This window comes from Podarcis gaigeae (assembly GCF_964106915.1).
Source record: "Podarcis gaigeae genome assembly, chromosome: 8".
Lineage (NCBI taxonomy): Eukaryota > Metazoa > Chordata > Lepidosauria > Squamata > Lacertidae > Podarcis > Podarcis gaigeae.
Genome location: NC_139684.1, coordinates 26,616,366 through 26,632,692, shown reverse-complemented (window position 1 = coordinate 26,632,692; position 16,327 = coordinate 26,616,366). Strand labels below are relative to the sequence as shown.

Genomic DNA, 16,327 nt, shown 5'->3' with positions numbered 1-16,327 from the left:
TTCATGGGAAGCAAAACCAGCCTGATGAGAAGCACTTACAGTTACGACTGCTTCAGATGACTATTTCAGTGCTGACACGGTTGGATTTTTTTTTACATTTCCTTTCCACATCATGAACTCCTGTCTATTTTTTGTGCCGAGCAAAATAAGAAACAAAAACTAAAGAAAAAAACCCCAATGCCCCTATTCTGCAATTACACATCATCCCTGCATCTGCCACCAAAAAAGCTCACCAAGGAATCTGGTACTCACAAGGCAGCTCTAGATAAGGAAAGAAGGATGCGGCTGCAGTTGCACACAACTGGGAGTCAGTGGGGTGGGCAGACTATGTTCTAACGCCAAGTGGAAATCTGGGTAACCTTGGAGGCCTCCCCCAACCTCAGTTCTGCTGCCTGTCTAACAGAAAGCTCTCAACTTGCAAAGGGTTCCGAGGTCCTTGCTGAGCATGCTCAGATGACTGCTTGCAACAAGGGTGTGGAATTGGATCTGAACAGGGGACCAGAGCATTATTTCCCCTATCCCCTTGCAGACCACACTTCAGCAGGAGCGTGCGGCCACCCAACTGGCAACCACTGGCATGACATCAGGTGGCCCATTTTAGCTCATGTGGTTTGAAATCAAACCATTGCACTCTGCAAGACCTGACCATGAGCAGATAGGCATAGCCTGAGAAGTACTGTGTGTGATAGTGGGTGCTGCTAACAGGCAGTGCCTGCAATCCTCTTTCTGGTCCACCTGTCGGAAATCACACAGGTTGCCAAGTTTAGGGCAGGTAGCAGTCATTCAGCCAGAACAACCTCATGGACCATGTTCGATTTACGGACCAGAGCCTCCCTGCCCATGGCTTGCAGCAAACCCCAGAAGAGCAGATGTACTAGTCCTGTTACAGTGAGCACAAACTTGAATTCTGCAGCACCTCAAAGACTTCAAGAGATCCACTGAGGCACCAGCTTTTGTGGAATAAAGTCTGCTTGCCCTTGCAAGGCTGCCATCAGCACCTATTGAACTGATCTCCAATTGGTGCCGAGACATGTAAGGGTGTAACAAGAAAACCAGCGTGGTGCAGCTGACAAAAGCACTGGACTTTAACCTTGCAATAGCCCCATAGCACATTTACCATATTTTTCGCTCTATAGGACGCACCCGACCATAGGATGCACCTAGTTTTAGAGGGGGAGAGCAAGGAAAAAAAATTATCTCCCTCTCTGCGCAGTGCCCCTTCAGCGAAGCAGCAGGAGAAACAGAGCCCTTTCCATTTCTCCTCCCGCTTTGCTGAAGGGGCACTGCACAGAGAGGGAAAGCTGCGCAGCGCCTCTCCAGCGAAGCGAAGCCATGCGAAGCCTCCGGAGTTCAGTGGGACCTCCCGCTGCACTTCGGAGGCTTCGCGTTGCTTTCGCTGAAGCCATGGAGCCTGCATTCGCTCCATAAGACGCACACACATGTCCCCTTAATTTTTGGAGGGGGGAAAGTGCGTCTTATAGAGTGAAAAATACAATATGTTCTCTGCACCAAGCTGCTGGAAGGAAAGTGGGGTGCCGAAGAATATATAAATATACCTGTCTTTGGACTATACTCGTTCAGCGTTATAATCTTTAAACAATGCTTTCGGCTTTATAAAAACTGTCCCAGGACCTCAGAAGGGGGCTTGGTACATGAAGCCTCCCTTGGACCAGGGAGACATAGTTTTGGTGCATAAACACACAGTTCTGGGATGGTCAAGAGAAAACCACATGATTTGAAGGGTGGTGTCCCTAGGAATCTGTCAAGCAACAGAGGGATTAGTACAGGCAGCAACCATTTTGTGTGTGTTCAATTGGCATGTGACCGCCAATGTACATGCTTTTTCTGGCCTTTGAAGGGGGCGGGCTTACGCACGCTCTACCAACGTGCGGAAAGACCCGGAATAAAACCCCTGTGCGAATGGTGAGTTGCCCATATAGCAAGGGAACAAGGATGAAAGACCTCTGGGGAAAGTTGGTGTTTCCTCAACCTGCTTACTCTACGCTCTTGAGATTCAGCTGAAGATCTCCTGGGAAATGCTGCTCCCTGGCCCACAGAGCAAAAAGTCCTCCACCAACATTCTGCCTGCCTCCTACCAACCATGTGTGTTGAGATTCTGTCCCATAATGACAAAATGCTGGCCCATGTGCTGCAGAGGATCGCTGATCCCACATATGGAAGCCTCAGAGCTGCTGAATTGGTGAGTGGTATGAGGAAGGCAACTGACTGTGCAAGTTAGCAGCATCTTTGTTCAAGCACTGCATGGCCCTACCAAGCTGAAAGCGAAAAACTGGTGTTGGCTGCTGCACAGAGAGGTTAGACTGGAAGTTGCCAAGAGAAGCATGATTCATCAGTCTTACTCCTGGCTTTCTAGTCTAGTTCGCTACTAGAAATGAGGATTGACTTGCTGGCATTAAGAGCTGGTCACTTCAAAACCCTTCCATGTCATACTCATAGAATGAGACTCCGTGGTCAGAATCTTTAATGGCTTGTTAGTGTATATCCTTGGGACCCCCCAAAACCACATATATGTTCACTCATAGGAACATACTGAATCGGGCCAATGCTTCATCTAGCTCAGTATGGGCTACACTGACTGGCAGCAGCTCTCTGGGGTTTCAGGCAGGTTTCTCTCCCAGCCCGACCTGGAGATGCCAGGAACTGAACCCAAGACCCACCACATGTAGTAGATGCTCTACCACTGAGCTACAGCCCTTCCAACGACTCATTTGTCAAAAACTGATCGTCCAGGTATTGATTCTCTCACATGAAAACGACAAAAACCAGCTACTGCCTTTAACAGCAAAAAGACTCGCTGTCTGGATTCCAAGCTAGAAAATCCATTGGCAGCTGCTGAGCCGAGGATGGCTGTGAATCTCCGGCATCCACTGACCTTCATAAGCCTGATGGAGAAGGTTGAAGAGCTGCTCGGCCTGCCTCTTGAGCTCTGGGTCCCTGTGCTTGTCAGGATGGTACAGCATACACAGCCTACGGTAGGCAGCTTTCAGCTCTTCCTGAGAGGCCTGTGAGAAGAAAAGAAATCCAATTATAGCACAATCAATGCAGTTAAGCCGCTATCATCTCAAAAATCTGCCCAGAAACGGGAACCCATCAGACGCACTCTGGCGCGTTCTGTTCTGCAGATCGGGAAGCATAATGAAGCTGTGATTTGCTAGGACCGCTTCTCTTGGCATGGTGCAAGAAACCACCAGTCTGGGGCATTAATAATCATAATTTATGTAGCACAGTTCGAGCATTCAAAGCACTTACAATTATCTCAGTATTCCTTACAACAGCCTCCTGGAAGCTCAGCCAGCCAGTACTCTGGATAAAAGTGCCATCAGCATGTATGGGGCTTTACAAAGTACAAGACAACAGGGCTCTGCCCTGGGAAACAAATCTAAAATAACTGTTCTACTATAATGCTGTTCTTTTGTTTTATTCTAGTTTATAATTTAAAACTGGTTTTATATCTTTGCAAGCCATTTTGCATGCACCTTGTTCTAAGGTGACCAAGGTGACCAAGGCTGATTCAATTCCAAAACAGCACCTGAATGCAGAATGAAGTGGATTCAGGTACTGTATTTTTCCATGCGTAAGAAAATGCTTTTTACTATAAATAAATTAGGCAAAAATTGGGTGTCGTCTTATACACAGATAGTGAATGCAGAGAGAGGATGTGCAATTAATGGCAGCAGCAAGCAGGAGACTGGCAGCGGCGATTGGGTGGCTAACTGGTGACTGCGGCAAGGCCTGTTGATGATTGGCTGTGGCAACTGGGCAGGCGATTGGAGGCTGTGGCGAGGTGGGCAGGTGATTGGCGGCTACGGCAAGTGGGCTGTTGGTGGCAGCAAGCGGGCAATTGGTGGCTGTGGTGAGGTGTGTGATCAGCAGTGTCTGTGGCAAGCAATCAGCAGTGGTGGGCAGGCGGGTGAGTGATTGGCGGAAGTGACCTCCCCCACTCCCCAAAAGAGCTAAACAACTTAATTTCTTAATTTTGGGATAAAAGGGGGGGGTGTCTTATACATGGGGGCATCTTATACACAGAAGAATACGGTAATTCCTCCAGGAACTCACTGCTTGGCCACCACCTTACCCAAGAAAGGGGTATTTATTATCGGTAGTCGTTGTTATAAACCACAGGATCCATGGTGGGTTTCTTCAGAAGCAGGTGTACCACCCACCGCCTGCTTAAGGGGAGAGGCACCACACCCTCATGTCAATAAGCCTTCACCATACCCTGGGCCCATCTGGTCAACCCTTCCTGACAGGCTTTTATTAGCCTGGATGGGAAGGATGGGAAGGGAACAAGAGAGCAGGAAGCCGGTCATTGCAAGAACGCTGCATACATTATTAGGCCAAGTAAAGTGACACTGATTCCTTGGTGAAGGCACTGCATTGGACATTTCAACTAGAGTTGCAACAACCCTAACATCTAAGGCACTATGGGGATGGGAGGAACTCAGCCGAAGCACATTTGCTAGCCTTCAAGGTGATCTTTTTTCAACACAAATGCATTCTAACAATATACTTCCAAAGGCCTTCTGCCTGCTCCTTTTGATCAATGCAGAGCTGTTTAGCTCGGAAACAGAAGGTCAGGGTGCTTCACATGTAAGGCTAATCCTCTCGCTCATGAACAAACACAGCGTATCAGCAAAAAACTGCAGTTTTTAATACATAAAGTGGGATTTGAGCCATTTCTGGTGACAAACAGGAATTGAGAGATTTCTTCTGTTTCTTATTCATACGTCTTGGTTCAATGACAAAGGAATTGGACAGACCTGCCTGGCTCCTGAGAACGCATTGCCCGGTGAAGAGTCATCCTTCCTAAGCAACTGCTGTCTCTTTCCACTCTCTTGGTTATTAGAATTAAAGTAGATGAGAAGGGAGTGGAATTTCGAGCTCGGCAATGACCTTCTTTAATCAAATTAGTGATAAATGGCTTAATGTGCTATTGATTAAGTAATAGAAATGAGCAGTTCCATTTTTCACAAATATCATGTTCAATAAAATGTTAGATTGGGCCTTTCATCATAAGTGAATCACTAAGGTCATTGGTTCAATATTTCAAGAGTGATAACCTCTCTCCAGCCACCGCAGAAAATACTGACAACATTTCAAATTCTAATGAGATACATAAGTCACTAATAATGATATTTTAAGTTACATTCTTATTACTTAAACTTGGGGCAAAATTAAGAGGCACGCCATCATGCTATTCGGGGGATTAAACTCATTCATTTCACATCTCAATCATCCAGTTACATCTTCGCAGCATGTAAATCTATTACAGATTAAATGGCCATATACTAGCAAATTGCCAGAGACAGGTTTTAGACGTCCTTCTCCTCCTCTTCCCCAGGCCCATAAAGTTTAGTGACCTATTATTCTCAGATTAGCTAGTGCTCTGAAGAGCTGAATTTGCCCTATAAGAAGCTGGGTACAAAATATGGAAACAAAGGCCTACAAAGGCAATGGAGAATTTCTCAATTTGAGCCCCAAAGTAAATTTAGTTATCTAGCAGAACTGGCTTTTGCAAGCCTCCAGAGAGCTCTGCTGAGAGTCCCTCAAGCTCTTAAGGGGACAGGAAAAGGACACCTGGGTACGGCTTGGCTTGCTGCAACTGCAATAACCCTGCAACTTACATGCATTTAACTTGTGCACATTCAGCTCTACAGACTTGGCAAAAAAAATAGTAAAAGCAGTGGAAACGAGGCAGGAAAAAAGACTTTGGCAATCCCACCCACCACTGAACCTATTAACGTTTTGACTATATGTGATTTTTGCTTCAGCCGTGATTCTGGGAACGTAACCTTTGTGTAAGTTGTAGACTTACTGCAAGATAGCTGAAAATTCATCTCAAAACCAGCCTTACCAACCTGACACCTTTTGGAAAACAACTCCAATCAGCATGGCCTTGCTACCTAGGGATGATGGGAGTTGTAGTCCAAAGCATCTGGTTGGCTTCAGGTTGAGGAAGACTTTTTAGAAGTATATGTATCAGCCAGTTTTTCAGTTCCACTAGGGCAAGATTTGAGGGAGGAAGAAGCAGGGCTATGTTGAGTCTGGGTCACCTAAGTGGTTCCCACTGGGATCTATGGAGAAAATGGTTGCATTCTGAGACATAGTCAAAACAGAGCACTGGAACAAACACAGCTTCAACGACAATGGCATTTCAAGCACATTCACATCATGCAATAATAAGAGGGGAAATAAAGTGCTATACTACTTAGAGACACTGTTACAGGACAGGAGGGGAATCAAATCACAGGTACTCCATTGTAGAGGGAGTCATACATCACAAGCACCTCTGAAGGTCATTTTGCTAGCATATGGTTTGCTCAATTCTGGAGGGGAACAAAAAAACCCTTTAACTCTTTTTCATTGAGCAATACAGAATTACCCCTAAAACTCATATATAGCTGGTACCTAACCAGCTATATATAAGCTGGCAACAATCCATCTTGGTGCCTCACCACATTGCTGGAGGGGCTGCCCTACACTCGGTACTCCTCTGCTCTTGGCATTTCTCCTGCAGAATCAAGTTGACTTGACCTCTGAGATCTAAAGCCACATTGTGACCTTGTCAGCAAGTGACTGTAATCTGTTGAGTACTACGTGGTACTGCTGAGTACCACGAAGAAGGCTGTCTTCACAGTACTCAGCAGGGAGATTCCACAGTAGTTGTTGCAGTCATGGTAGTCACTTTTGTTCTTGTAGAAGGTCACAATGTTGGGGGGGGGGGTCATGCATGTTTTGTGGCATGGATCCTAATTCCTAACATTGCAAGAGAAGACCGTAGAGGTGTATCATGAGAGAAGATGGCTTTCAGCAGTTCTGTTGGGATTCCGTCCTGTCCTGGGACTTTCTCACATGCCAGAGAGTTGATGACATTCTTCAGCTCATTGAAGGAGGGGCACCCAGCTCTTCCAAGACAGGCAGAGATTGGATACTGTCTATTACGATGTCAGAGACCATGTTTTCCCAGTTCTTGATAGTGCTCTGCCCATCACTTCATCTGCTTGCTGCGGTCTGTGATGATCTCTCCCAAGAAGGTTTTCAATGGTACAGTTTTTTCTGATTGTTGGTCCAAAGGCTTTCTTCATGCCTTTGTACATTTTGTGAGTATTGCCGCTGTCAGCAGCAAGTTGAATGCCCTGACACAGCTTCAGCCAACAGTCATTGGCAAACTATCTGGCAAATCACTGGGCATTGCTCCTTGCCTTTCTCAGTGCAGCAAGCATCTTCTTGCAGGGCGCATGCTTATAGATCACAAGAGCCTCGTGCTTTGCAGCAATAACAGGCTCCATGTCGTTAATGCCAGCCTTAAACCAGTTAGGGATCTGCTGCTCTCTTTTGCCAAGAGGACATAGCTGTTTTGTAGGTTGCCTCTTTGATGTGTTCCACCTTACGTCAATGCTATCTCTAGAGTAGTTCAGTAGTGCTTGTTCAACAGAATCAGAGAAGCACTCACTCACAAAGTCTGGGTATGACTGTTCTGGCAATGCAGTATAGATCCTCTTCGGCTAAATAAAAATCTTCTTGCCACCAGGGAGTGAATCTGTGTCACTGTTGACACTTTGGTAGCTCCATTTGACACCAACAAAGCTTAGTGCCAATTGCCTGGTGACAATCAAGTTCAGCTGGTGCCAGTGGCCTGACCTTGGAGGTCTCTAGGACGCTCACTGTTTTGCCTTGGTAGAGAAGAATGTGTTCGTGAAGCAGAGGCTATGGTACGAGCACAGCTCAAGCAGCCTTTCTCAGTTCACATTCATGCTGCCAATACCAAAGTGGCCAATGCAGTTGTCCCATGTGTGACCTTCGTTTCCAATTCTGGCTTTAAAATCTCCCAGCAGAAATAGGTGTTCTCAGGCTGGGACCCGCCTGGCAGCTTGGTCTAGTGCCTCATAGAACTGGTCCTTGATATGTATATCAGAGCATATAGTGGAAGCGTAAACGCTCGAGAAGTTAACTGGACCAGGGTGGTTGAGAGACAGAGAGGAAGCCCTCAGTCGGCAATTCTATCATAGACAAAAGTGAGTTTCTCACAGCAATGCTTATAGCTTGAATTTCTGGTTCTTCTGAGGCCTCCTTGCCAGAAGGTTTGTTTCTTCTCTGCCATTAAACATGAGTCTGGTCTCCTGTAGAATGGCAATGTTAATGTTGAGTGTGTTCAGCTCACAGTCAATGATGGTCATCTTCCATGAGCCATTGACTTGCAGCAGATCGGTGGGCAAGCCAGGACACATGGCCATGACGTTCCAGCTTGCTAGGCACAAGGGGGGTTGTTTCTTTTCTTTGTTGTCTGGTGCAGTGGTTTGATCCGCTCACTGAGTGATGCTCTGAGCTCTGAACACTCATTGACGCAGGCAGACAGTGGTGGGTCAGCACCTTATTGACCGGAGGCTGCCCAGCTTAAGGTGGGCAAAGTGTTAGAAACTGAGATATGAAAGCTAGGAGCTAAATGGTACCTTAATCCAGTGTTTCCCAACCTTGGGCCTCCAGCTGTTTTTGAACTACAATTCCCATCATCCCTTACCACTGGTCTTGCTAGCTAGGGATGATGGGAGTTGTAGTCCAAAAACAGCTGGAGGCCCAAGGTTGGGAAACACTGCCTTAATCCTAGGTTATGGACGTAACAACGGAATGTCTAGGCGCACTTTTTTATAACAAGAATACAAAGCAGAAAATGAATGAACTGCAGCTAAAATATTATGCTCATTTTTCACATGGTCTATCTAGTTCTTCCCCTACCCACCCCCTAATAGTCTTAAGAGGGTCTCTTCTCTTCAGAGAGAAGCTGGAAGTGGGGAGAGAGAGAAAGGGCCTCCTTTCCTTCCACTCTGAAGTTTTAATCTGAAATCTTAGGTGCAATATTGCACCCAGAGCTCAGAAACTGCTCACGCTAATGAAATTCCGTCGCAAAATGTGCCTAGAACAATGGGAGTTTCGAATGCTGGATGGGCAGTAGCTGACCAGTGAGACACAATAATTTCTCCCACTGATGAAAGCAACACCCGCGCCCACATTCCTTAGACTACAAAAGAACATGATGACTCCTAAACTGAGGCCTACTAAGACCCCAGAAGTGACTTGAGAGGCTGATGTTGAATAACTGGTTTGCAAAAATGCTACAAATTAACAAAACGATCACTTGGAATGTGGACTGTTTTCTTTTTAAGGCTTTCAGGGAAAGAGAAGCAATTACCTTCTTAAATCCATTCCCCAAAGTCATCCTTCTGAGCTGGAATCGCCTGGAAGTTGTACCTTGGTTCGGCCTTGATTTATGAGCTACCCAATTAAATGATCTGTCATAACACTCTTACATTTTGAAAGGACAATGACAAGTCCCATTTCTCAGTTCACATATATTTCACGTTTTCATCTCTGTTGGCAAATCACCTGGGAATCATGGAAATGAGTCCTCCCCGCTTCACTACCACCACCACCACTGCCTTTTCCATTTAATAAATGTGGTTTGTGTTTCTTGTGGTCTAAATGGAAACAAAATTAACAACTATATGAAACATAACATTGACAAAATGTTTTGCCTATAAATCATCATGAATACAGATAGCATTCTGGGAACGGGCTTTTTTTTTTGTATTTATAAAAAGGTTTTTAAACTGGCCTTTTAGGGTACAGTCCTTCTAAAGTGAATCAGAAAGATTCGTTCATAAAAATCACTTTTTGTTTGTATACCAAGCTATTCACCAGTTAATGAGCAGACACAGGTAAAATTCAAGGAAGCACTAGCCCTGTCGCCTGAAGCAACGGAGAACGTCTTGAAGACAACTATCACCTCTCCTTGCCCTTTATCTTCTCTTCCCAAAGCTCTTTCATCCAAACCCCTCAGCATCCAGTTCACCCTCCCTCTGACATCCTCTACTTTGTCAAGTGCAGAACAGAGCTGAACTATTATTTCTCATGATCTGGACACTCTGCTTCTGTTATCACAGCTTAAGGATGCATTAGCTGTTTCAGCAGCCATGCTTCACTGCTGATTCATGTTCAGCTTGTGATCAACTAAAGACATCAAGATGCTTTTCACGTATACCACTGCAAAGCCAGGTCCCCTTATTCTGTACCTTTGATACTTTGCACCTAGTTGCAGGACTTGACATCTATCTCTGTTGAGTTTCATCTTGCTGGTTTCTGCACAAGTGTTCCAGCCTGCCAAGATCATTTTGAAAGTTGATTTTGTCTTCTGCAGTGTTATCTATTCCTCCTGGTTTTGTGTCACTTGCAAATATGATAAGCATTCTCTGCTCCTTCAGCCAAGTTTATAAAAAATGTTCAACAGAACAACGCCTAGGACAGAGTCTTATGGCCTCACTTAACTTGCATGACAGCCCCAACAATGACTGCTGTTGTGAAAGCAAAGTAGAAAACAGTTTAAGTATTGTATATAATAGGCAGCACCCTTGCCAAGCACTGTTTTAGTCTCAATGCAAGTTAAGCATAAAAAAACCAATTGCCAAAGTTTAGGCAGGGAGGAGGGAGTTTTTCCTACTGCCACTGAAACCTATCAATATATACCCAAGAAAAGAATTGGTGGCTAATAGGCACCATGGAATAACAATGGCACAAGAACAAAACCATTAAGTCAGATTTGGCAACAACATTAAGTTTTCCTTTAAAACAAGCTTCTAGTGCATCTTTATCAACGACATGATTACGTTGGATCTGACCTATGAACCACAGCATCACATTGTGTCAGTCTTTAAAGTGCTATGGCTGCTATTTTTCTTGCAATCTGGGTACAATTTTGGAATCAACCCATATTAGATGGCTACACTATCAAAATAGCCTGAGAAAGAAGAGAGCAATCTTACAAAAAATTAATAATGGAAAGCAGCCTAACAGCCGTCTTACGCACTCAACTCTGTGATTGTTTTCATTTCATTTTTGCTTCCATAGCACCAGGGAGTCACTCTGGTCCGTGGCACTGGATTCTCCAACCCACCCCTTTCCCCACTCCAACTTCCATGTGCTCAGCATTATCACCCTTTGTTTCTTGGCCATTTCCTCACCTGGCAAAATCTCATAAATGATACTGAGGGATGGATACAAGAAGCTACTAAAGGACACCACACTGGCATGGTACATTGCCGTACCAGCACTGTCCCTCTACAGCGTTAAAGGCCCCGTCCACAAGGAAATGCTGATAGCTTAGGAGGAAGATGCCAACATCCATCACTCTCTTGTCACCATTCTAAGTAAATCCTGCAAACCTTTTACTCTGGTAGCAGTCTCATGGCAGAGAATATGGAAGCACACAGAGTACTAAAAATAAAATAATGTAAGTTATGCACAAAACAGAAATCAAAGATATATTCTGGGACAATATAGCTAGGCTCATGCCAAACCCAAAGGCAAGGTATGCTATAAACCACAGGGTGTGGGTGCTGAAGTACCGTATTCCTCCAGTTTTCCTAGTGAGACTGAATAGAGGTGGTGGCACTGAACACGTATGGTCGTACGACCTAGCAGCCCAAGGTCACATCAGCACTGTACTTCTGATACTATTCAAAATTGTGAGGAGCTACCATAAAATATGAAGGAAACAAAATCATCCCTTTGAACAAGAGCCAGTCTAGGAAATGGTTGCTGTAGAGGCTGTGTTGGGGCTTGAGCGTGCAGCAGATGGTCAAAGGAAATTCACTGAAAGTGGCTGTTTAGACAGTTTGCTTGAGCTGCTCAGTTCATAAAATGTTTATTACCTTCTCCTATGGTTTTCTGGAACACTGCCTGTGATAATATCTGGATGGCTGAAAGACCATGGTTTTATTGCATCCAGCGAACCCAACCTCGGGCCATTTCTGTCTGGCTCATGCATTTCTACATTCTATCTTCTTTCCAAGGTAGTACATTCATGGCAATGTAAACTTTCCAGAGCTCTGTAGAAGCTGACCCTTATAGCTTTCCCAGAGAAGCAAGCTGACGCAATAGACTGGGTTCTGAGATGTGAGGTTCTCATTTATGCAGTTCTCAAAAACAAAGGGGCAATGATGAAAGGGAGCCGCAAGCTTGGGCTTTTCATCACTTCTTTCTTCTTTCCAAAATACTGCAGTGGTCTTTGGGGAATATTTATCAAAGTCAAGATCGCTGCCATTATCAACTTTATTGTGGTGAAAATGCAAATGACATGAAGTTGCCTCCCCACTGTGTAGGGAGAAGAGGGAGGGGATGGACAGGGATATTTCCTTGTCTTTGAAAGAAATCCTCTGTAAGATTTTTACTAGTTTTACAAACCTCTATGAAGCTTTACAGCTGTTTATGGCTCAGATACAATAAGCCCTTAATTTAAATCCCCAGAATATGAACCATCCCTCAGTGCTGCGGATGAAAAACTAAAGATGTTGAAGCCTCTTCAGTGATATAATGAATGTTTGTGCTAAGGTGGGGAATGCTTAAAATTAGCAAGAAATCCTAGACATGTTCACACATTTCAACTTGAAAAGTATTTCTGAATTGCCCAAATGAAGTCCCATTCCCCAGTGGGAAGCAGAGACTCCTAGTGTTACCTGGGATGCCAGCAGTTCCTGTTACCCCATTGCTCTTATTTTTCTTGTTATCTCGGGCTGTTTGCCTTGTAATTTCCTGCCTGGCTGATCTCCACCTCACCCTCATATTCTCTATTGGGTGAGTTAGAAATGGGAAATCCCTTGCTATTGGATCATTTCTATTTAAATAAATACAAATCTTAACACCAGCAAGCGCATGTGATAAATAACAGATCTGAGGTCATAGTGGGGAACACAATGAAAATGGCAAATAGGGTAACCATAAAGATGAAGGAGCTGCAGTAATTCCACCGCAAAGGTTACAACATTTGTTCTGGTGAAAAAATGTGAGTTAAGAGGGAACATGATACAGGTGTAAAAGAACAGAGAGAAAAATAAACTATTCCTCTCTCATAACACTAGAACTCATGAATATCCAATGAAGCTGAATGCTGGAAGATTCGGGAAAGATAAAATAAAGTACTTTTTCATGCAGCACACAGTTAAACTATGCAATTGACATTCAGAGGAGAAAGTGATGGCCACCAATCTGGATGGCTTTAAAAGATGGATTGGACAAATTCATTTAGGAGAAGACTAGCCATGATGTCTATGCTCTCCCTTCTCAGTTGGAAGGCTGAAAGCCACAGGAGGTGAGAATGCTCTTGTGCTTGAGTCCTGCTTGATGGCTTCCCATTAGGGGATCTGAGAACAGGATGATGGACTCAATGGGCCATTGGCCTGATCTATTTTAAGAAGGACTTTAACAAAGTGGAGGAGGTGACTGTCAGGTGGAGGGATGTCAGGGAAACAAATCCTATGAAGAACTGTTTAAAGACTGGAGAACAGAAGACGAGACATGACAGTGCTTCACATATCTGTCATACAGCAGATGGAGCAGGCTTGCTTACTGTTACCTTTAGAGGCCAGGACTAGAACCAAGGGGTGGAAATTGGCTACTAGACAGGATGGTTCTACTCAGCCTCTATGGTTGGACGTAGCATGCTGGGAATTACAAAGGAGAGTGCTCTCGTTGTACTCAGGTCTTGCTTGTGACCTTGCTATAGGCATGGTATGGTATGAGTTACTAACCCTGATGGTTATGTTCTACCTCCGCTGTTGGAGGCAGCAATGCTTCTGAGTACCAACTGCTGGAAACCACAGGCAGAAAGTGTTTTATTGTGCTTGGGTCCTGCTTATGGGCTTCTCACATTCATCTGGTTAGCATTGGTGAGAACAGGATGCTAGACTACATGGGTCATTGTGTGATTTTGGAGCATTGAGTCCTTGGCATACATTTCCCCCTATAAATGCACACAGCAGTTTTGTAAAATAGGCTAGTGTGATTATCCCCATGTTGCAGTGAGTTGACTGTGGACAAGCATGGCTTGTCTTAGGTCATGTTGTGACTTCATGGCTGAGAAATTTATGAAGGCTAAGGCTATCAATGGCTACTAGGCACAATGACTATGCTCAGCCTGCATGGTCACAAGCAGTAATACTTAACACCACTTTATGGGAATCACAGGTGCCGAGAATGCTGCTGAAACTGCTTTGAATAACAATGTTAATATAACATACACTGTTTAAATTCTTAACTCATATTTGCAACCTCTCCTTGTTGTTTTTAAAAATAAATTTTAATAGCAAACAAAGGTAGAAATTGCATTTGTGTCTCTCCTATGAGGAAAGCTTGCCGTGTCTGGGACTCTTCAGCTTAGAGTAAGTAAGAGGAGGCAAGTAAGAGGAGACATAAACTTTTGGAGAAAGTAGATAAAACTTTTTCCTCCTCTCTCATGACACTAGAACATGAGGACTTCCAATGAAGCTGAATGTGGGAAGAAGTTGTGCGACAGATACAACAAATGACTTCTTTACGCAGTGCACAGTTTTACTATGGAGCTGCCTCCCGCAGAAGGGCCAACTTGGATGGCTTTCATAGAGGAATCCGACAAATGCATGGAGGAGAGGGCTGTCACTGGCTACTAGCTACGATGGCTATGCTCTGCCTTTGTGGAGCTGCAATGCTTCTGAATACCAGTTGCTGGAAGCCACAGTAGAGGGGACAGTTGCTCCTGTTGCATTCAGGTCCTGCTGGCAGGTGTCCCACTGGGGCATCTGGTTGACCACCGTGGGAACAGGACGATGGGCTACATGGCCGGCCCTACGCCGCCCTGGCCTGGCGCTCCTGCTGCTGGACCTCTCCTGCGTCCTTCGCAGGTGCCCATTCTGTGATCCGCCCCTCCCCCGCTTCCCCCTCAGTGACTCGCCCACTCCGCCTCTCCTACCCAGGCCTCTCCTTCCCCCCGAGCGGCTTGTGAAGGCCGGCCGCCTCCGCCACCGCCACCACCGCCCCCATCGCCGGCGCCTCACCTCCCGCCGCACGTTCAGCAGCGAGTAATAGTCCTCGTTGTCCGGCGCCTCATCCACTGACGAGGCCGCCGCCATCTTGCCGACCTCTCACCCGCACTCGCGCATGCGCCGGCGGGTGGCGACAGCGGGCCGGCCGGCCGCCGTCCTGGTCGCTCTAGGAAAGAGCAAAGCTTAAGGAGGCCTCTTGGCTGCAGCGCCCCCTGCAGGCATGTCTTTAGAAAAAAGTGGCAGGGAATGGAAAGGGGGAAACGCAAGACAGCGGCGGGAGGGCACAAGGTCGGACGAGGAGGACCGCATGCGCAGAAGCGGGAAACGCGGAGGGTGGGGGGGATGAGCGGCTCCTGAGAGAGCTTTTGAAGAGGCCACCGCGTGGATCTCGGCGCGCATGCGCATCGCCCCTACTGCTTTCTCTAGCTTCTACTGGAAAGCGACGCACCGCCCTCTGGTGGGCGGGGATATTTGTAGCCCCGCCTCCCTCAGACTCAAACTGCAGGGAGGGTGTTAAGTACAGTATTGAGCAGTTTGGGAAAACATTCTAGCAAAATACATTAATGGGTTTGGAAAATGAAACATCAGTAATGCAGCCCAGTCAGTAACCGGGGATCTTTTCTGTAGCAGTTAATTAATGTGAATAATAATATTCATGATTTCAAAGATTTAAAATATACTAATAATAATTATAGGGGATGTGGGTTAAACCACAGAGCCTAGGACTTACCAATCAGAAGGTCAGCGGTTCGAATCCCCGTGACGAGGTGAGCTCCCTTTGTTTGGTCCCTGCTCCTGCCAACCTAGCAGTTCGAAAGCACGTCAAAGTGCAAGTAGATAAATAGGTACTGCTCCGGCGGGAAGGTAAATGGCGTTTCCGTGCGCTGCTCTGATTCGCCAGAAGCGGCTTAGTCATACTGGCCATATGACCTGGAAGCTGTACGCCAGTTCCCTCGGCCAATAAAGCAAGATGAGCGCCGCAACCCCAGAGTCGGCTACGACTGGACCTAAGGGTCAGGGGTCCCTTTACCTTTACCTTTAATAATAATTATAATCAGGATCCTTTCCACTTTGGTGGTAGGATGCAGCCCTGTGTTGGGGAGAGGATAGTCTGGTGTGCACAATGTTGTAACATACTCAAGAAACCCACACACTTTGTTCCGTATTGATAAATCCCTTGAAACTACCCCTGCCTGTTCTATACACATCCCTAATAATTTACACCATCTACAATCGCCACTTCAACTGTCTAGAAAGGGGGGGGGGCGGTTGGCAGCATCGGCATAAATCCGTCTCTTTGCCATCCTTTTAAACGCTGAATATCGTATACATTTCAAAAGGTGGTTAAAGTGTTTTAGGGTATATCTACACTGCAAACTGACCAGGTTTATATCAATTTCACTGTTATGGCTTGCTGTAAAGAGCCCTGAAGTTTGTTGATATCCGTGATATAGATCTTT

The 16,327-nt window shown here is 45.6% G+C and overlaps 1 protein-coding gene across 1 annotated transcript in view; it reads right to left on the bottom strand.

The window, feature by feature from the left end:
• Window positions 1-15,330, bottom strand: part of DNAJC11 (DnaJ heat shock protein family (Hsp40) member C11) — a 55,184-nt gene extending 39,854 nt beyond the window's left edge. The window contains exons 1-2 of the mRNA XM_083752671.1: window positions 14,880-15,330; window positions 2,894-3,023 (exon numbers count right to left, since the gene is read on the bottom strand). Coding sequence (XP_083608797.1) covers window positions 2,894-3,023; window positions 14,880-14,954 — 205 coding nt within the window. The 5' untranslated portion in view covers window positions 14,955-15,330. The remainder of the gene's footprint in view (window positions 1-2,893; window positions 3,024-14,879) is intronic.
• Between the last annotated feature and the right edge of the window lie 997 nt (window positions 15,331-16,327).